General features: G+C 40.5%; 1 protein-coding gene across 3 annotated transcripts in view; it reads right to left on the bottom strand.

The window, feature by feature from the left end:
* The window catches only part of RDH10 (retinol dehydrogenase 10), a 40,353-nt gene that overhangs the window by 10,341 nt on the left and 7,294 nt on the right, over positions 1 to 22,718 (bottom strand). For 2 of the 3 annotated variants that reach the window (XM_081951733.1, XM_081951735.1), the window contains exons 3-6: positions 6,144 to 6,242; positions 4,240 to 4,385; positions 2,583 to 2,714; positions 357 to 412 (exon numbers count right to left, since the gene is read on the bottom strand). In XM_081951733.1, the coding sequence (XP_081807859.1) occupies positions 357 to 412; positions 2,583 to 2,714; positions 4,240 to 4,385; positions 6,144 to 6,242 (433 nt within the window). Of the gene's footprint in view, positions 1 to 6; positions 413 to 2,582; positions 2,715 to 4,239; positions 4,386 to 6,143; positions 6,243 to 22,718 lie in introns of those variants that run through there. The other variant, XM_081951734.1, reaches the window with a different exon arrangement.

Here is a 22,718-nt window from a genome sequence, read left to right as displayed (position 1 = left end):
TCTCTATAAAAAGAGTAACATATTACTGTACATCTAATAAAGTTTCAAAAGAATAAGGGTGTTCACTACTTTTATAAATTTGCCTCTCGTGGTTCTCAGGAATTCTGATTACTCTACATACAATATGTAAAAAAATGTTTTTTTCCTGTTCACTATTCAGATATAGGATCCAAGAGAATGTCATGATAAAATGTTAACAGTTGCTCCTGCTAAATGCAAGTGCACTCCAGAATACAGTTCTAGCATTTGATAATAATTCTGTTACAAATAACAGTCCTTTATAAAATGTTATATTTCATTCTTTGCTTCATTGTTATTTGTGGCCTGTTTTCGTTGAGCAATGAAAGGATACATACACTTGTCTGCTCCCAAAAACCGGTACATGCACACAACTGCTTCAAAAGGTAGGATGCTAAAACAAGGAAACAGATAAATAGGATTGTAAATATAGCAATAAAGATGGTTATTTGCTTTTAAAAATTGCAATAACAAATGTAAGAAAATTAAAATGCTATCTAGAGCAGATTCCCTCAGATATGATAGACTAAGGATAGATGTTTAAGTTTCTAAAATTATTGCTTCTCTTCTACAAAATCAACAAATCAAGAACAAATAATTCCAAGGCTAAAGTAATGAAAGAATCCATTATTATTATTATTATGTTTTGAATGTAATATGAGTCAAAGGCTTTAATAGTGCAAATCCTAACATTGTTCCAAAGAGCTCCAGGCTCTGGATGTTAATAAAACTATTCTGTACAAGACTATAATGTGTTTTATGGACAATTAAAGGGCTTCCTCTGAAGCACAAACCCCACCTGCTATTTTTCAGTAAAGAATGCTTCCCAGGGTGGCTTAGTCTTGGCTGCGCACATTTTTTACTATTTTAACTAATGAGCTATTCACACTGCCTCTGTAGAATAATACAGTAATTTTATCAGCAATATCAATCCATCAAACTATTACCTATTTTAAAACCAATATGTATTTCCTTAAGTCTTACTCATTTTTAGCTGGAAAAAAAAATACTCAGAGATCAAGGCCAAAAGACCAGAAGGACCATTTGGCTGGATTCCATACTCAAAAAGGGCCTCACATTGAAACATTTGCTAGCATTCTCTTTCCTTCAAAATACTTGCGCTATGCCTCATTCTTTCCTTGGTACTTTGCTTTTGTTTTCATGTGTTACTGTTTCTATTTTCACTGTATCTAGAGACTTCAACAATTGGAAATGGTATGAGCCCTTGAGGAATTTAATAAGGCTTTATACAGATTTGTGAAGTTCCTTGAAAAGGAAGGTGGTTTTCCAAGAAATAAATAATCCATAAAATCAAAACAGGGAGAATATAACAAAATGTAACAGTCCAGATGCCTTTGATTAAGGAGATGCGCTGTTTCTTAATTTCACTTTTATGATTCCTCCCAAACACATTTGGGAGGGGACCAATATTGTTATGGGTCATTCTCAGCTTACAACCAGTTGTTTGATGACTGTACAAAGTTACCACAGCTCACGAAGGTTGTTTTAAGGTCTATAATACACTTCTGGCCATCTGTCCCCCACATGATACATGATCTTAGTATTTGGCATTCTATTCACATTTATGATTGATAACAAAGTTTGGATCTTTGGGATCTGAGCCAAGCCCATTTCACTTCAAAGGGTTGTTGTTGTGAGGAAAATAGCAAGAAGAAGGTGCGTTGGACATGTTCGCCATCTTGAATTATTTGTAAAAATGATAAAGGTGAGATACAAATAAATGAATGAAATAAAGCTATTAACTTTTCAGGGCTTATCAGCAATAGATTGAAAATGGTTTAGGTAGCCTTATCATTTATTTCTATGGAACTTAAAACTTCAATTGTGCAGAATTCATGCCTCTTAAGCCAGTAAGGCCAGAATATTTGTCCTTGTTATTCTCCAGGCACAAAAATGTTGGACATTTTCCTTTTTGGTATACTATCAATGAAGTCTATTTTTGTTTCTGTTCCTTCAAAAGAAATACAATTGCTCGTGATGTCCCCATATTGATTGACTCTTGTAGAAGTCCAGGGCTAGAAATAATGCTTTGCGCCTGAAAGAATCTGCATGCAATATCTGCTACTACCCCCAAAAAATCTCACATAGTAGATGGTGAAGCACTTCTGTCTCATACATTTTGAAAATGAAGAGGAAACAGTGCTAGGAGAGACAGAAAGAATGAACAGTGAGGGATCCCTGGTGCTCTTTGAGCTTGGCTGTTTTCTTGTCTAGCACTGATGATGTTACCTTGTTTGGATAATAAAACATCTGCAAGAAAACAGCCATCAGAGAGCATGAAGGACATCTCATTTCAATCCTGAGCTACAAATATTCTCCTTTATGGAGTGAACACTGCCTTATGCCAAGTTTGAGAACTAGTTGTACCAATCCTATAAATTATGAGTGGTTATAGATTCCAGGGCCTCTCTGTGCTATCACATTTTCTCTGACAAGCAATAATACTTGAGTTGATTAGAAGTAAAAGCTGGACATCTATCCCAAAGTCCGACTGCCCATTTATTTCTGAAATATGTACATTTTACTGAGATCTAAATAATAACCTTTTCATGAAGGTAACCATATACATCAAACGAGGTGTGCAAATCATAGGTTGATCTGTCAGTATAGCTCTCATAGCTTGCTTTACACAGTAATCTGGTTTCAAAGGTGGAAGGAATGGCTCTATTTCTTTTCTGAAAAAATAAAAACAACAAGCCACATTTTAAAAACATAGATAAAAAGTACAAGATGACAGAAGACAATGCCAAGCATGTTTGTTTTACTAATTCATTAGGATGAGGTCCTTCCTTAGTACAAATTATCCTTCCCACAATATACAGTATGCATCTTCAAAAACTAAATAATACACATAGTATAAAATCTAAGTGTTCTATACATTATATTTGGAACTCAGTAAAGGTAAAGGTTTCCCTTGCACATATGTGCTAGTCGTTCCCAACTCTAGGGGGTGGTGCTAATCTCAGTTTCAAAGCCAAAGAGCCAGCACTTTCCAAAGAGGTCTCCATGGTCATGTGGCCAGCATGACTAAATGCCGAAGGCGAAGGGAACACTCTTACCTTCCCACCAAAGTGGTCCTTATTTTTCTACTTGCATTTTTACATCCTTTCAAAGTGCTAGGTTGGCAGAAGCTGGAGCAAGTAACGGAACAAGGTGAAACAAGTAACGTTACATGGCGTTAGGGATTTGAACCGCCAAACTGCCAACCTTTCTGATCTAGAAGCTCAGCGTCCTAGCTCCTGAGCCCTTGGAACTCATTAGCATAATACAAATACCAAATTAAATTACATAGAGAAGAAATTATAAAACTAGAAACTTACTAGAATTTTAATTGTTTAAGCCATGATCAGGGTCACATATCATGATTACAAACTTCTGACTTTACTTTGAGTTATATCATTGAATGCTTTTCAATTTAAAAGGTGCAATGTATATTATATAAATAGTAACCAATGTATTTAATGTAAGAGGCATTTATACTACACTAAAAATAGTACCTTACAATTACAGCAGAACCACTGGTTGTAAACTAGCTATGGGAGTCTAATGAACTATTTTAAACATTACCATATTAAATTCTGATCCAATATATTTTCAAATATATGAAAATGTTTCCCCATAACATAGGAAATATGATTATATTAGATATTTAAAAATATATTAGATATTTTTATTATGATTTTGTTCGTGAAGAATGATTTTTTAATGCAAGTAGAGTGATGTTATGTGTAATGTATTTGATACAGCTGCATTATATTTTTATATGCAGGTAGTCCTCAAATTATGACCACAATTGAGTCCAAAATTTATGTTATTGAGAAATTTGTTAAGTGGGTTTTGCCTCATTTTACGACTTTTTCTTGCCACATTTGTTAAGTGAATCACTGCAGTTGTTAAATTAGTAACACGATTGTTAAGTGAATGTGGTTTCCCCATTGACTTCGCTTGTCGGAAGGCCGCCAAAGATTATCACATGACTGCGGGACACTGCAACCGTCAGTCATATGAGTCAGTTATCAAGCATCTGAACGTAAATCATGTGACCATGGGGAAGCTATAATGGTCATAAGTGTAAAAAATGGCCATAAGTCCCTTTTTCAGTGCCATTGTAACTTTGAATGGTCACTAAATTAACTGTTGTAAGTCAAGGATTATGTGTGCATAGATTTTTTTTTAAAAAAAAAACCCGTTCCTACTTACCTAATTCTGCAGCCTCTGAACATTCCTGTGTCTACAAGGTAAGGGCAAACCAGTGTTGTTTTAATGCCATCTTTTTCAGCTGCCTTTAGTTCATGGCTCAGGGACTCATGAAACCCCACAGCTCCAAATTTACTGGCACAATAATCCTAAATTGGCAATATAAAAAAACAAGCACGAAACAAGTTACACATTTTTTAAAAAAAAAAACCAGACTTAAACCGATCATCTAACTTTTATTAAATAAAAATGTCTTGTTGAAAAATTAAACTTAAATGACATTCTTTGATGTAGCTTTTTGAAGAAATAAAAAGCTCTCTGTCTTCAAGCAGCATTAAAAAAAACCTATTTCTCAATTCAGCCATTGTTTTCTTTTAGAGAAAGAAGAGCTACCTCAAGCAATTTGGAGGAACAGTCAGTAGGTAGCATCTTTTTTCTTAGGTTTGCTCAATGGGTTTGATTCCAGAAACAGGAAAGTTTGGACTTTTTCACATTAGTAGCTAAATCTGAGCAGTATCAGGACAAATTAGAATCTTAGTCCATAGTGTAAAGTTTAGGTTAAAATTTAGGAAGTGTTCATTTAAAGAGTACTGAGAAAGAAGGAAGGTACAGGGGAAGGAAGGAGATTACGACACAAAAGTCAGGCATACTTCAGATTAATACACTAAAATTTATTAATTTGTCCCTTCTTTATGGGCCTAATTAAAATTATAATTGATTGTAATCCTTAATCGTATTTTCAGTAGTAAAAAAGGAGAATATATTGTTGATATTGGAAACCTGCTCCTGTTATAATGTAAGAAGAATTAACAAATATCCTGGGAAAATATAGAACCAGAGAGTTGCACTTAGGCTACTGAGTCCAACTCCCATGCTCATAGGAGGAATCCAGTTTGAAGCATCCCTGACAGAAGGCTGCCCCACTGGTAGTATCCCACAATGTTCCTCCCATTGTGACTCTAGCTGCTTTCACTATTAAAATAAGAAATGTCCTCCTTTTGATCAGATGTTTTAAGCACCTTAAGCAACAAAGAGATGCAGAGGAAATATACTGGTAATGCTAGAGACAATACATGGTGAATAGATTTGCCAACAGATCACCTTATCTCAGCATCTTCCTGCTATCTCCTATCAATAGCCAGAAAAAAATGTAACTTTAATTATATTAGCAACAATCATCATCAATAACAAAACAATTGAAAACAAAAGGCATAACTATCAACTGTGCTTTTCAGGAAAGAAGGAAGAAAGGACAGAACGAGGAAAAAGGGAAGGAAGGAGGAAGGAAATATGGCTCTAGTTCTACCAAATTACCAATTCTGATCAAATCCATCATTTCACTTCAAATCTAAGTATATCTTTGGCAATGTCTTTGGAACCAGGAATGCTCTATTACAATATCTAGAATCCTCAAATGACACATGGCTCAGTGACAGAAGTCTTAGGTTCATTTCTTAGCGTCTCTCAGCACTAGATAAAGCCTCTAGAGATGTGCTGCCATTTAATAGGAACAATTTTGAGATGGTATGATCGGTAAAAAGATGCTTTATAACATACCTTAATAATACTTTGAGATACTAAATTTAATTCTCATATCATTGGGATTTCATAAATTAAGGGCTGAGTTTATTTCTTATTTTTCTTCTATAGTGATAGCTTTACAACAAACTTTGCTATAAAAGATCTGAAAAGTCTGGTGGTAGTCTCATTGCAATGTCCATTGCTTTTAATTCACTGGTGATTTAGTTTTCCAAAGAAACTAAATTAGTTACTCCTGACTGATGGATTCCTCAAAAGTTGAATTGTTTTGTCCAAGTGCTGCACATATTACCATGCACACCAAGCTTGATGATAAAAGCAAACTCTTTCAACATGCAGGAAACATTTTTTAAGGAATTTGAACAAACCTCTACTCCAGCAGTGCTAAAGAGGCCAAGAGAGCTTGCAACAGTGACAATGTGTCCGTGGTTCAGTTCCAGCATTTTGGGAAGGAATGCTTTAGTAGTCTACAAAAAAGAGCACAAGAAATAATGCCTTAATTTTTGATAAGCCGGTCCAAAGATAAGACAAAGTTGTCAAACTTAAGCACTCCTCCAATCTGAAACCTGCTTATTTCATTTCAGGACTAAAATAGAAATTTAAGGGAAAAATAACACAAAATAAAATTTATTTTAAGTAAAGTTGTTGAAGCAAAAAGTAAAAATGAATTTACAAAAATGTCTTAAAATAAAATTGCACAGGATAGTACATGTAGTTCTAATTAGTTGTCTACTGAAAATATTCAGTTATTGTATTAAGTCACACTTCTATAGGATTACTTTATATAAAACCAAGCCTATATTTAACATACTATGTGTAATTATAATTTAAAATAGTACATTTGATTTGGCAGATGGGAGAGGGGAGACTATATCCAACTGTGGATTACTCAACAAATATTGAATAAACATGGTAAACTGTCAGGATCCTTGACAGAAAATGCACTTTAATCCCTTAAAGATAAACTTGTATGTCATCAAATTAAATAGATAAAGAAGAAGCTAGTTCTACTTAAAATGTTCTGATGCATATATAAAAACAATTACTATAGTTCAGATAAAAATGCTATCATCATAATCAAAGGCCTGTAACATGTGCTGAGTCAATAGTGATGACAGCTTCTAGATCCTTGCTTTTTTTAAATAATTACTTTAAAATGAGGTTTACCATGGATCAGCCTTTCAGACAGAGGACAAGTTCAAAAGGCGGAACATTCTTTAAAATGGCCATAGGCCACTAAGATAACTTCAGAAGTTCTCCTCTGCTAGATATAATAAAATAAATAATAATAATAAATTTAAATTTATTAGCCGCTCCCTTTCCAGACAGGACTCGGGGCGGCGTACAATGGAGTATAAAACAAAAACATGTATACAAACACATAAACCTACATATATACAGGACATAACATGTACGGAGGAGGTAACAAATTACATCACATTGGACAATTAAAAGTCACCATTAAAATACCCCAATTGTAAAAACACAATTTAAAATTTAAAAATTTAAAAATTTAAAAAGAACTGTCAGGAGGAATAAGAAAAAATTTACGGTTGAGCCAGGCCAGATAATTGAAAGAGGTGGGTCTTCAACTGTACACGGAAGGAGCGGAGATCGGAAGTAGTCCTGATGTCACGGGGGAGGTCATTCCATAGGGCTGGGCCCATCACAGAGAAGGCTCTGCTCCTGGGTGTCGCCCCCCGACACTGTTTGGCGGACGGCACCCGAAGAAGTCCCTCTCTGTGTGAGCGGATTGGTCGTAGGGATGTATGGGGCAGGATGCGATCCTGCATGTAACTAGGTCCTGTGCCATGAAGCGCTTTAAAGATCATAATCAAAACCTTGAAACGCACTCGATAGACTACAGGAAGCCAGTGCAGCTCGCGCAGGAGAGGTGTTACAGGGGAGTATCTCGCCCTCCCCATAATCACCCGCGCGGCCGCGTTCTGGACCAACTGCAGTCTCCGAGTGCATCTCAAGGGAAGCCCCATGTAGAGGAGGAGGAGCTTCCTGGAGGATGGCGGTCAGCCTCTGAGCTCCGTGTTTTCTCGGGGCTCTTTTTGACCGGGCTGGGTGCTGCTGGTCCTTTAGACGAACTGGACCACAAACCTACCCAATGACCACCCTGGCTTATTTCAGGGCCCTAGTGGTCCCCCAGGGTGGCCGGACGGCACAGGAGTGTGGAAGAAAGCAAATCGGTGTTTTTTGAAAATCTGTAGTGAGCCGGGAAATGGCGGTCAGCGTGCGGGCGCGTCGGCTTACTCCGGGAGACTGCAGGCGTCGACGGCTGCTGGAGCTGGCGTCTTGGCGGTTACGATCTGTTTGGCCGGCGTTTGCGGGCGTTTTTGCAAGCCACGACAGCTACGACAGCCCGAGGTGAGACCAGCGACGCCCTGAGCAGCTAGCGACGGGGACACGATGGCGTCCCACACGAGAGAAGGCGGAGGGAGGCGCTGGTAGCAGTGGCGGCCCGGAAGATCATCGGGGGCTCTAAACATCAGTCCCCCGACCCGCTGGACCCGCTGGGAACCCCGAGCCTACCAGAAGCCCAGTGGAAGTCGTGGGAGGTTTGAGCTGGGCTTGAAACATCGGAGTCGCCGGAGTTGTTGGAGGGCGCCGGAGGCCGGCAGAAGGTGTGGAGTGAATAACAGAGGCCGCCTGAAATGGCGTGGAGGCGACGCTGGGGCTTGAAAGGTTCACGGGGAGCCGTCGACACCACCCCCCTGCCCATTATGGATTATCCGCTTGTCTTTGTATAGACTTTGAGAACGGCTTAACCCCTTACCACCTGGGGCTTGGAAGGACTGCGGGGAGCTGTTGAACCCCCCCCCGCCCGCTATGGATCATCTGCTCACTCTCTTACGGATCTTTAAGAACTGCCTAACCCCCTACTATTGAGAACTGTAGATTATAGGCCCTACTTATTTTTTAGCCACTTCTACCTATTTCTTTACCCATCTCTCTCATCTTGTAATCTTGGTTGCCGTTCTGTCATGATTTTTAACGGGTAGACTTATTTAACACCTTTAGCACCCAGAATCCATCTTTAGCCCGGTGTATTTATTATTTATCATTTATCATGTATGCGAGGTCTGACCTTATTTTACTGCGGGAGTCCCCCCTCTCGCAGTTATGGCCTCCTGCCCTCTCAAGGGCCCACCTCGAGGACGGGTTCATTAACCCAGAGAGGTGGAGGAAGCGCACATTGAGGGGTTTTTTAATTAATTGTTTTTTAAAAATTGTAAGGGGTTCCAGGGGTGGGGGGGGAACAGGTCAGGAGGGATGGGAGAGCCAGGCACCTAGGTGTGGTCGAAGGAGGAGGGAGCGGAGTGGGGGAGGAGAGGGAAGATAGCATTCCTGCGTCAGTGACCATATTCATAAATGCACATTACTGTATGAGTGAAAAGTTGTATTACGATGCAGGAACTTTTCTGCCAAAGATTGTCTTATTGGTTTGCATTTCAAAATTTATAATTATTTGCAGCCTCCCAGAGCAGCATTTAGGCAATTCCCACTTACCAGTACCCAAGTACCCAACAACAGCAACAAAACTCCACAAGGTTTCTTTTATAATTTCATCCCAGAACACCTGGATATGCCTCTGTGGACTTTTATGAACTTCCCCATGCAGAAATCCATTTGAAATAGTAAAACATTTATAAGGTGTCACATTGCAGCTGCCATGTGCTTGCAGTAAGAGATAATGTGCTAGAATTGCATTTCTGCCAAATTGATTGTATCTGCAAGCCAAAATAAAGCCTGTTTTGGACTGCTATATATCAATTCTACACACATGTGGATTCTTCTCCCTTGTCCTCCCCAACTTAAATCACCATATGATGCCATATGAATTTGCTCTCTAAATAACTATTGGCTTAAATAATTTTACTAACAGCTGACTCAGTCTAATTTCATTTCTATGACGACTTTGTTTTTCAATCAGAAATGACTTAACAATTTTCACATGTTCTTTGAACCAGAGTTTTGCTTGCAGTTATTAACTCGAGCTCTGAACACCACACAAAGCATTTTATGTGCAGTTGTTGGATGACAGAAGATTGAAGTTGTTATGGTCTTGCTTCTACTGATTAAAATATGTTTTTCAGAATTAACCTTGCTTGGTTGATCTGTCCCACCCATCTTCCTTTTGAGTTCTTGAAACATTCTAAAAACTTATAGCAGAGCAGGTAGTCACATTAATTAAAAATGCAACATCTAAGGTCCATACACGAAGTTGTTACAAACTTGCAATTTTTAATGTAAGAGAAGGAAAAATAACATTAAGCACATGATTTGACAATATTAAAGGAGTTTGATAATATTTATTAACTATTTAATTTTAATTAAATATCGCTGACATAAAATCAAATTTAGCTTTTTCATTCTCACCCCATTTTACTTTGACTATTTAAAATATAAGTATAGCACTTGGTTTAGAAGTTGCATGCTCCAGATTTAAATTAGGAAATTAAAGTATATATTATGGAAATGACCGTTGTCTTACCTGAACGGTCGTTCTCATGGCGCTGCGGAGAGTACAAGGATGGGTTAACACAGCCTGTTTGCCCATGGACTGAGTAGATTTTCCCCCCTCTGGCCACGCCTCCTTTGCCTCTTCTGGCTCAGTTTTAAAAACGAGGTCTTGTCCGACGAAGACGTCCTCAGCTCACACCTGTGTAAAGATACAATCTCGGAGCTAAACAATCACCCTGGGTGGGTCTTGTACTCTCCGCAGCGCCATGAGAACGACCGTTCAGGTAAGACAATGGTCATTCTCCATAGCGCTGCTTGGAGAGTCCAAGGATGGGACATGCCCAAGCTATTGTGTCCCAGGGCGGGAAGAAGTGACATTGTCCGGAGCCTCAATAACCTTCTGTAATACTCTACGGCCAAAGGAGGCTTCGGCAGAGGCAAAGGAATCGATCTTGTAGTTTCTAATGAAAGCCGTGGGAGACGCCCACGTGGCCGCTCTGCAAATGTCCAGAATAGATGCTTGAGTCGCCCAGGCCGCGGTCGTGGCCGCGCTTCTGGTGGAATGTGCCGTTACACGAGGTGGAACCGGCTTGCCCTGAAGGTCATATGTCATCTTAATGCAAGCTCGCAGCCACCGACCTATGGTTGAAGATGACACCTTGTGACCCAGCGAGCCTGGTTGAAAAGACACAAAGAAGGCCTCGGAGTGCCTGATGTCCTTAGTTTGTTTCAGGTAAATGCGGACTGCCCTTCACACGTCCAATTTGTGCCACCTGCGCTCCTTGGAGTGTTGAGGGCTGGGACAGAAATTCGGGAGGATAACCTCCTGAGACCTGTGAAAATGAGAATTCACCTTCGGCATGAAGGCGGGGTCTAACCGTAGGATGACCCTGTCTGGGTGGATGATGCACAGCTCTTCCTTGGCCGAGAAGGCCGCAATCTCAGATACCCTTCTAGCTGAAGTAATGGCTATAAGGAAGGCAGTCTTAAGAGTCAGATGTCGAAGAGATACCTTCCTCAAAGGTTCGAAGGGAGCCGCTGTCAATGCCTGCAGGACAAAGGGTAGGTTCCAGGTCGGGTACCTGTGCACCACCTGGGGTCGAATGTTGTAGGCCCCCTTCAAGAAGCTCTTGACCTGAGGATGGTGACTCAGGGATTGGAGTTGGTGTCTGGCTAAGATGGTGGATAATGCAGCAACCTGGCGCCTGAGAGTGGCTGGTGCCAGTCCTTTGTCCAAGCCCTCTTTAGGAAGTCCAATAACTGAGGGATGGATGCTTCCACACTGTCAATGTCCCGTTTGCTGCACCAGGAAGAAAAGGCAGCCCAAGTCGCGTCATAAATGCGAGTAGTGGCCGGACGTCTGGAAGCTTGGATGGTTTTAATGACGTTGTCTGAGAGGCTCTGGTCCTTCAGAAGCTGCCCCTCAAGTGCCAGACGGCTAACTGCAACCATTGGGGCTCTGGATGGTTGATGGCCCCCTGACGCAAGGATACCTGGTCTGGAGGAATTTTCCACGGTTGTTCCACAGACAGATCGACCAGGTCCGCGAACCAGGATCTCCTGGACAATGTGGAGCCACCAGAATGAGCTCCGCCCCCTCCTTCAGCAGCTTGTAGATCACCTGCGGGATCAGAGGGAGGGGCGGAAATGCGTAAAGAAGACCTGGAGGCCAGCTGGACCTCAGGGCATCCGTCCCCTCCGCTTGTGCTGACTTGTAGCGGGAGAAGAACCGCTGGAGCTGTGTGTTTGCCGCCGAGGCAAACAGGTCGACCTGTGGGAGACCAAACCTCCTTACCACCTGTGCGAACAGGTCCGGATGAAGTTGCCACTCCGAGTTGTCGATGGTCTGACGGCTCAACCAATCCGCACTTACGTTGCTGGTTCCGGAGATGTGATCCGCCCTCAGTGACGCTAAGTGGATCTCTGCCCATCGTCCTATGGCCTCCGCCTCTGACATGAGTCTTTTGGAGTGGGTCCCTCCTTGTCGGTTCACGTGAGCCTTTGTGGCCACATTGTCGGTCAGTAGCAGAACGTGGTGCCCCTTCAGCTGTTCTGCAAATCTCAGCGCAAGCCGGGCTGCCCTGAGTTCTAGCCAATTGATGCTCCGGGCTGCCTCCGCGCTAGACCACCTGCCTTGCGCCAGCTGACCTTGGCAATGCGCCCCCCAACCGTAGAGACTGGCGTCGGTCGTTACCACGATCCTGTCGGGTTCTCTGAATAGGCAACCCCTCTCCACTGCTCGAGACTGCCACCAACTCAGAGACCGAGTCACTCTTGGTAGGATGCGAACTTTCCTGGTGGAGTTGCTGATCTTTGCTCTTTGCATTGGAAGCAAGAACCATTGCAATTCCCTTGCATGAAGACGTGCCCAGGGAACTATGTTGAGGCAAGAAATCATGATCCCTAACAGTTGGGATAGCTGCACTACCTGCCAGGATCTGTTCCTGCGACACAACCGGATTCTGCTCCTGAGGTTGCGGATTCTTTCCGGAGACAGGGACACCTGGCAAGATACTGAGTCTATTATGGCGCCCAGGTGTTGTATGCGTGTGGCAGGAGTCAGGTTGCTTTTTTCCATGTTTACTGAAAAACCGTGGTCCTGTAAGGTGTGAACTGTGACGTTTACATCTCTCACCGCTTGCTGATGAGTCCTTGAGTGGATGATGATGTCGTCCAGATAGCACTCCAGGCGGACTGGAAGCTTGCGCAGGTGGGCCGCCACAGTTGCAAGAAGCTTCGTGAACGTTCTGGGTGCAGAAGAAAGTCCGAACGGAAGCGCCCTGTATTGGAAGTGCTTTCCGTTGTAACACAAGCGCAGGAACTTCCTGTGTGCGGGATGGATGGGCACATGCAGATACGCCTCCTTGAGATCGATGGAGGTGAGCAGATCCCCTTGTCGCATGCAGCTTAGGATCGACTGAAGGGACTGCATTTTGAAGCGCTTGTAGGCCAGATGTCTGTTCAGGCGCTTCAGATCTAAAATGGCCCTCCACCCCCCTGAATTCTTGGGGACCAGGAAGAGAATGGAATAGAACCCCCTCCCTTCCTGTTCTGGAGGAACTGCCTCTATTGCGTTGATCTGCAGAAGATGATCTATCTCTGCCTGCATGAGAGCCCTCTTTACAGGGTTCTTGGATAGTGGGCAGCGAACAAAGGTCCGCAGAGGAGAGGATAGAAACTCCAAGGTTAGACCCCTCCTGATGGTATTTAAGACCCACTTGTCCGAGGTTGTTTCCTCCCAACGGTCTGCATAGAATTGCAGGCGGCCCCCGATGGGAGGAGACCCCAGACAGTCACTTCCCACGTCTAAACTGACGGTTGTGGGATCCCCCACGAAAGGGCTTCCGAAAGGACCCCTGATTGGATTGTCTGCCCCTGGAAGAAAAGTTGTTTCGTTCCTGGGACCTGTCAGAGGACTGGTTAAACTGTCTTTGGGAGGAATATGAAGAGGAGGAGGCCTGGGCACCTTCCTGTGCCCGAAAGGCCTGTTTCCTGAACGAGCCCTGACCTTTCCTGTCATGCTTCCTGAAGGTGGAAGGCAGGACCTTCCTCTTATCCTTTGTCTCAATTAGGAATTTCTCTAGGGAATCCCCAAAGAGGTTCTCTCCCTTGAATGGAGCTGAAGCCAGCTTCCACTTTGCCTTCATGTCCGCCTGCCAGTGCCGAAGCCAAAGCAGGCGGCGAGAAGTGATGTTGGACGCTAGTGCCCTAGAGGCGAATTTCGCAGCATGCAGGGATGCATCAGAGGCATATTCCACAGCCGTAATGATCTTGTTAAGATCATGTCGCCAACGAGATGCTTCAGATGGGGGCTGAGATCTGAGTTGGCGCAGCCATAATAGGGATGCCCTCGTAAAGAACGAGGCCGAGGTGGAGGTTTTGATCGCTCAGGCAGCCGCCTGGTGCGTTTTGAGACAAGCCTTTTCTGCCCTCTTATCCTCTGCCTTTAACCCTTCTAATAACTCGGCCGGGAGATTAGAATTAGAGGTCAGAGAGACCACAGGGGCATCCACTTCTGGAGGTTTCAATACATCCTCCAGCCTAGGTTCTAAGGGATACAGTGATTTGTCTGCGCCACTGGGGTTGGCCAGGGTACCTGGCTGTGCCCATTGGCGCTGGATAACTTCCATGAACATGTCAGGGACTGGTATCAGTTCTGGGTCAGGGGTTGTTTCGCTGAACAGCCCTGCCATGAGGTCCTGGGAAGTAGAGGGGACTTCCTTGTCCTTAGGTTTGGCACCAAGCTCAGTAGAGGCTCTGGCCTTGTGTAAGATGGACTTGAATAAGGATGGCTTAAAGAGACCAGTGAAGGAAGGCTTGTCTGGAGGCATATCCTCATCCTCCGAGAGAGCAAATTCCTCAGCAGTCTCCTCCTCCCACGTAGACACCTCTGTGGTGATAGAAGTGCCCGGGGAATCAAGTACTCTGGTCCTCTTTTCCCCCAGGGGGCGAACAGGCCTAGAGGCCTTGCCACCCCTGCCTTCCTGTAGCCTCATGGCTTCTACCACACCCTGGGAAATAGCCTGCGTGATGAGATCCCTCATTTCTGCTGACATAGCTGGGCCCTTGTCCTCTACAGGCCTGGATTGGTCATAGGCCTGTCCCCTGGCACCCCTAGGAGGATCTCTCTGATCCTCTGCATGAAAACAGCATTGAAAGGAGGGGATATCCTCCCTGACTGAAGAGCTAGGAGAACCTGGGTAACCCAGAGAGGCTGCAGGGGATCCTGACATGGAATCCCTATCCCAGAAGGATGGAGATCTATCCCCCATTTCCTCCCCCTGCTCTATCTCCCTCTGAATGGGTGGGGAAGGAACTGGCCCAGCCTCACTTGGTAAGGGTGCAGAGGGAACCTGGGGCCTAGCAGACTTGTCCTTTAGGGAGTCCTGCCCCTTGTCCCCTTGAATTTTGGGGGCCTTGCTCCCAGCTGAAGAGTGGGAAGCTTTCCCCCCAGCGCCCTTGTTTCCCTTTCTCCCTTGGCCTGAGGGATCTGGCCTACTGCGCTTTGCAGATGGCCCTGCCAGCTCCTCCCTTCGCTCCAAACCTTCATCAGCCATCCTTGGTTGATCTTGAGTCGAAGAGGTCGCTGCTGAGGGAAGGGCAGTGGACGCTGGCCCGACGGCTCCAGAAGCGTCTGCAGACTCAGGTGGGAGGCTGGATCAGGCACCAGGACACTCCTTGCCGCTTCCCCTTAGTTGGCTGGGGAACTTCAGGCTTGCTGGAGACCCAGGCAAGCCCTCGCAATCCTCTGCGGCTGTCTGTTGAGGCGGAGAGGCTCTGCTGCTTGCTGCTGCTTTCCGGAAGGTAAAAAAGTCTCAAAAAAATGGCCGCCGGTTCTTCTGCGCGCCAAAAGCCTCACTTAAGGGCCAGGCGCTTCCCACTGGCTGCAGCCAAAAAGCGCGCCAAAGCAGCGCTTTTCAAAATGGCCGCCGCTCTCCCGATCGGCAAAAGACGCCGTTTGGAGAAGCAAGGGCTTTTTTAAAAGCCTCTCCTCCAAAACGACCAGGGAAACACGGGGATTGCCGTCCTTCCCTGCGCTCGCCAGCAGACGCCGGATGAGCGGCCTCGCTTGTTCCCCCAGCTGCGACTAAGCAACTGTGGAACCGATCGCTGCCTCAGCCTTACTTTAGTAAATCCTCTTCTTGGTAAAATTAGAAAAAAGGAAAATAAAAAGTCAAAATAATAAAACCTGGGGAAAAATCCTAATAACAACTAAATATCAACACATAAAATACTCTAAAATTACTATTGGAGAACCCAGCCTATTTGCTCAAAGCTGAGTGTTCCCCAAAACTCGTCCTATCGGGCGGACTGAGTTTTTAAAACTGAGCCAGAAGAGGCAAAGGAGGCGTGGCCAGAGGGGGAAAAATCTACTCAGTCCATGGGCAAACAGGCTGTGTTAACCCATCCTTGGACTCTCCAAGCAGCGCTATGGAGAACAAAATGTGATATCACTTTTCTCAGTAATGTCTGGAGTATTCATTTTGTTAACGATTCGAAACTAGAAAGAAGGTATGTGATAAATCCTTCTTGTTCTACACCGGTGCCCAAGTTCCTTTTCCAGAGTTATGACTGGAAAATGCTGAACGCCCAACTGATCAACATAAGCAGATGCAGCAGCTGATAAAATGTATTGACGGTCCTTTGTTTTAGTTACTTTTACAGAAATATCAATGTTTTTAAAAATAATTTCTGTGGAGCTACAAAACTAAAAACAAGACATATCATCCTGAAAACTCAGATTTGGTGCCTAATAGAAAGTTCTATACACAGCTCTGTATTCACGAATTTAGTATAGAGTTTCTTATTTTGTGCTTTAAAAAAGCATCTGAAAAGATGTGTCTTGAGAGAAAAGAGGATCTACTTCATTTAATCTCCAAAGTCAAGCTTGTTAAATCATGATTAAAGACAATTTATTGTAGGCCAATGATTGCCTAGTTGCTTGTAAAATATACGAATTCCTTTATGCAATGAGGCAGAGAACCACACTGCTGTGAAAGAACAAATTTTGCTTGGGGAAAATCTCAAGTTAAATTTCTGGAATATGTAAGTAGATTTGACAGTTGCTGCCAGTCAATGTCAACAATAATGAGCTAAATGGACTACTAGTTTGATGTAATATCTCTTTAAGTAACTCCTGATACGTAACCTGTTTTAAGTATGTGAGAGTTTGGAAAATAAATAAAAAATATATTAAGTAAGAATTGCACTACAACACTTTTTACAATCCAATTATAAATAAGCATACAATATTACCATAAGAAAAGATGGTATTTATTTGATTAAATAATACCAAATAAAGGAATAAAATCAATGAAGCAATTTTGCCTTTTATGATTCAAAGTTTCCCCTAACACTATATTCTTCAAGTTGAAATATGAATACAAAAACATAAACACATAGTTACACTAAGATTTATATCCTGTTTTTATTTCTGTAAAGCTCAGGATAGTATATGCACATTTCTGCCTCCTAATTACTCTACAAGAAACCTATCAGTAGGGTTGGACTAAGAGACTCATCAATAGCGTCTCAGTTGCCTTTCATGCGTAAGAGAAAACTAGAATTGACAGTCTTTTGGTTTCTAACTTTAACCACTTCACCAAACTTTTCAGTCTGCTCCTGATTGAGTCTTTGACTAAAATTAAGGAGAAATGCAGCTAATATACACAAATCTAGATTTAGAGGGAAGCTATGAATCAGCTTTCATCCCAAAAATCTTTTTAAAAACACAGGTAGCCTTATTATTAGAGGAACTCAAGTTCCCATGAAACGAGGATAATTTCATTCACCATCCTTAATCTTACTTTTTAAAAAAAGAACTGTTATTTCCGCTACAATAGTCTTAAAAAGTTTCGGGGGGGGGGGGAATGCCTAATGAAACTAGTTCAATGAAACTGAGCAGTATATTGTCTTATGGGGTGTTTGCTAAGATATTTCTATTCATGGAAAACTTAGTTTCCAATATCCTCCTCCTTTATTATTTTAGTTCTAGTTTTAAAAATACCAAAAAAAAGCTAGATGAAAGAATAAAGTAACATAATACAAGTACAGAACTAAAATTTCAACTGAGAAATATGAAAATATAAAATAAAATGATGAAATATGGACCAAAACCAAGTTTCAGTCTATAAAGTGATATAACTAGTATGGTTTCTACCAATACCAGTACCTATTTAATGGAGCAACTAGGAGAACAACTGTTAACCATATTCTATGCAGTTGCAAAGGAACTGGCTCAACTAATTTTATAGCCATAAAAGGAATTCCCTTGATACACGCATAAAAATTGGTTTTAACTCTAGTGTGGGATTCTGTATGCTGTATCCAACAAAAAAAAGTGCCAAATTGTGTGTCAAAAAACCTCAGATATTATTGTTATTAAGCAGAAGAATATAACTGATAGTAGTGATAATGAATTATGATTCTATATTAAAACACTGGTATTGGGGGACAGCATCACAAAAAAATTCACAATTGTTTTTAGCAAACTACGAGGACTTATATTAGTCAATGGCACTGTGGTATTTTTATGTCATTGACCGTATACTGGATAATATGAAACGTTAAAATGGGAAAAAAAACAACAAATGCATTAGGAAAACCATGAGCTTTAAATCAAGCCTTTGATAGCCTATCTAATAATCTGGCCTTGGTCAATCTAATCGTCATTTCAACTGTCAGGAAAAATAAAGGACAAAAGTATAGGTCAAATATAAATATATAACCATATAGTATTTTTCATTATTACTGTAAACAGAGCAATGTAATGTCACATCTGCCAGTTTTTCAGATGGTATTGGCCTTCATATGCATTGAGTTCTTCCCAAGAACCTATGATATTATAATGTATTGGCATAATATGTTTGTGGATCCAAGCAGTGTGGATCTGCTTGATCCACATATATAAGTGATAGATAGAAATGTATTTCAATGTACAGTAATAACTATAATAATAATAATGAAATTATTATATTAGCCTCCCACCCCCAATGGACTCTGGATGGCATAGAAAACCCCTATAAAAACAACTATAAATATCAAATCAAGCAGACAATCCAAACTAAAATAATCTAATAAACACAAAATCAAATGAAACAGGACAGGGCCCTAGAAAAATATTATGAGTCTCTTGTTTCCACAACTCTCTTAAATGTTACCTGAGAAACTTTGGTTTCCAACAGCTTCTGAGAGTTGCAGTCAAATACTAAAAACCTTACAAGTTGATTATACACACCCATTTTCTTTTTGAAAAAGATCTATGTGGTTGCAATGACACATAATCAATCAATCAATCTACACAGCTTATTTGCTGTACCATCAAGAAAACAAATAAGCCAAAATGAAAAATGAGCTAAGAAAACAAATTAGTCAAAATGGGAAATGTGTTAAGAAATTAAACGTTTAAATTAAATCTTTATCTCTATATTTCCCACACACTTTAATTCAGGATGTTAAAGGAAGGAAAACAAAAAAGTTGGCAGAGACTTTACTAAGGAACAAAGAAAACATCAAAAGCTTATTTTTAAGCTACTGAGTTCCAGCAAAAGGACCTTTTGTCTCTAGTTGTTCATTACACATTAGAAGTTTCCTAGCACCTAAATCCTAAGTCTCACCTACTAACACATTCAATTTCTAGTTGTGAAAATTCTTCACCTCTGTTCAATTAGCACCAAAGTTTGTTGCCATTTGGTTAAAAATCAATGAATAATGCAAATAAGTAAACTTTGCCATTTACCACCCGACTCAGTTTAAATACCCGTTGTTGAGAAATTTAATCACACTACTGTGTTCATGTCCTGCTTCTGGAATTTTTATAAGCTGATCCCAGGAAAGGCAGAATGCTGGACCAGCTATACCTCAGGCGTCTTCCAGCATGGGGCCTCACTGAGATAGAGAACAGCAAAAGGAAGAGAATCACCTGTAGCTCTACTAAGGCAGAAAACATCCAAGGGATTATTTTAATACATCTAAGAATGAGATGCATCACTTTTACACAATGCTAGTAAAGTACAATATTGATCTAGAAGTTGAAATGAAAAGAAATCAATATTTTAAACCTGAATTGACCTTCTACATGGACAAAAGATATTTCCATTTATGGAGGAAAGTGTTCCAAAGAGTTCCTGTAAATACAAGAGAATGGAATCGTCATTGCAGCTCCTAGTGTTATTTTCCATTCTGCTTCAGAAAGATTCCATTGGAGATGGCCCTAGGAAAGGAAATCTGAGAAACCTACTGTCTAGACAAACGAACCAACTACCAAATAAGCTTCATTCTCATACAATGGGCATTTACTGCAAAAATCTTTTTCCACAAACTGGAGATGGGAAAAAAAATACATAGGATCTGAAATTCTGTAGAAAATGATAAATATAGCAAGAACAAACGAGGTTTCTTTCATAAATAAGATCAAACAAAAATATTTAATTAGACCTTCCTTAGAAATGCACTTTAAATAATTCATCAGTAAATGTAAATATGCAATACTGATAGCTTACAAATCAATGTTGCCAGAACAATTTTTTTCAGGATTAGAAATTCAATTAAAGATAACTGATGTTTGCATAAGACAGCCTAATTCCCTTTCAATAAACAGAGAAAAAATTGCTTACAATATATTTGCCTTTTTACCACATCATTTTATACTTTTTTTCAGAAGAAAACTCCATTATGTTCAACAGAACAGTTTGGAAATTGAATTGGTGTATGCAAATATACACCAGACCAAAAAATGACTTACGGTAGGTTGTAATGAATAGATTAAGTTAAATATATAGGCCAAGTGGTGACAATAAAATGCCACATCTTTGACATAATGAGGTAGTGACAGAATATGTTTCTTACTCACAATCCCCATCCCCAAAAGAAAAATATTGCTCCCAGATGTATTATGTCACATACTTCCTGGTGTAATGTGTATCACTCCCATTTTAATTTGATTCTGAGAACAAGCAGGATATGCACATATCCTACTATAATAAGAAAATTCATTCCTTAATTTTTTTTAAAAAAATAGAACATAATGTTAGTCCTTTCTGCTCATAATTTTGTATAAGTTCTACATTGCTTTTCATTACAAGTTATCACCAATTGGTTTTTTACAGTTTTCTGAATCATTCTGAAAAGCATTTACACCTTATTAAGTATTGCAGAAGAATGTAATAGAAATATTTTAAAATACAGTAAAAGGAAAAATTGGAAACAATAACAAAAATATTTTCTACTCAAAGCCTATGGATAAGCAGACAAGAAAAATTAGTAAGAGTTAAAAAAAAAACTTGGGGATATACCGTAAAGATAGAATTGGCAGGAAATTCTGGAATTTGCAATCTGAATGCATTTTGAGAGTCACCAAATGGAGAACACTAGTGTATAGTCCCACTTTTGGAAAGCACAGTTCATTGATTTCAATTTCAGAGCTTTCTGTATGTCTGATTGTCCTCAGATACAGATCTCATAAAGGACAGATGAAGTTTCAACAGAAGACTGTTCCAAAAGAAAAAGTCAGAAAGCCCACTTTCCCTACTAGTGATATGGAACGGACTGTTGAAACAGGGTTTTTCCCCTTGTGTCTTGGGCTAGGCCCCATGTGCGAGTGCATTGTGCAAGAGAACGTTGTTTTCCTTGTGTTTTCCTTGTCATTTAAAAATTGTTATAACCTGTTTTTAATACTGCATGCTGCCTAGAGTTGCTATGGCATTAGGAAGCTTTACAAATTTGAAAAAAATAAATTGGTGCCAATAGCTACTATTATGTTATCTTCATATTGTAGATGTGTGAAAATATGTACATTGAAGTCTGGCATCTCCAAAGAAAGAATTTGGGGAAGAAGACTTGTGTTCAAGAGTTTGGAGGGCCATAGAAAACCACAATAGATAAAAGGGAGATAGAAAGTTTCATTTTTTTAAACTTAAGATTGTTTCATCTGTACACCATTGTCGAGTTGAAAGGTAGTATCACAAGAGCGAGATCAACAAATACCAGTTAGGTCAACTGAATCTAATTCTTTGTAAATAGAAACTGATCAAAGGAAAGAATCAGAAAAAGGGCTCTTCAAAACTACATATATAAATAAGGAGCAAAGGTGTAAAATGTTTTGAATTATGAGTTAAAGCTATGTAAGCCATAAAACCCACTTTCCACTTAGCAGATATTTTAACAATAAACAAATTCACTCATAAGGAGTTCTTATGAATCCCTCAGTGTATATATTTATGTGCAATACATAATTAAATCTCAGTATCATATCTGCGCTTTACATTCCAACTATTTATTGCTAATCTAAAGCGCCTACCACAAACTAATCCAAGCACACAGTGGAGTATCAAAAGAGTTCAACTTCTATCAACTTGAAAGAGAGTTTGTAATAACCATCAGCTTTCATGGCTTTCCATTTCTATTCAACAAGCATACCTCAAGTTTTAGATTTGGTGTATACTGGTAGCACTAATTGACTTAGTTTAAATCAAGCTTAATCAAAGATCAAAAATCCATCTGATGAAGAGGTTGAATATTAAGTGCTCAAAACTATATATATATATATATATATATATATATATATATATATATATATATATATATATATATATATATATATATATACACACACACTATATTGTCAAAAGTATTTGCTCACCCATCCACATAATCAGACTCAGTTGTGAGCGAATACTTTTGGCAATATAGTGTATATAATAAAGATACGTATCTCTGGACAAGCTTGCTGAGCTTATTACATATAAACATTTGTGTTAGGAGTGATAATGATGTAAAAGCACTTATTGAAATAACTTAGATACACCTACTTTCAGCCATTTTTAAAATGCACAGATGAGAACAATTGTCTAAAAGATATTTGAGAGCATACTTAAAAGCACTTGTTAAAAAAGCCAACTTTAAACTTTAAACAACAATTTAAACTTTTGCACAGAAGTAAGGCCATCATTTATCACTGAATTCAACACATG

Source organism: Natrix helvetica, assembly GCF_964273705.1.
Source record: "Natrix helvetica genome assembly, chromosome: 4".
Classification (NCBI taxonomy): Eukaryota; Metazoa; Chordata; class Lepidosauria; order Squamata; family Natricidae; genus Natrix; species Natrix helvetica.
Note: the sequence above shows the minus strand (reverse complement) of the source record. Positions and strands in the feature narration are given on the sequence as shown.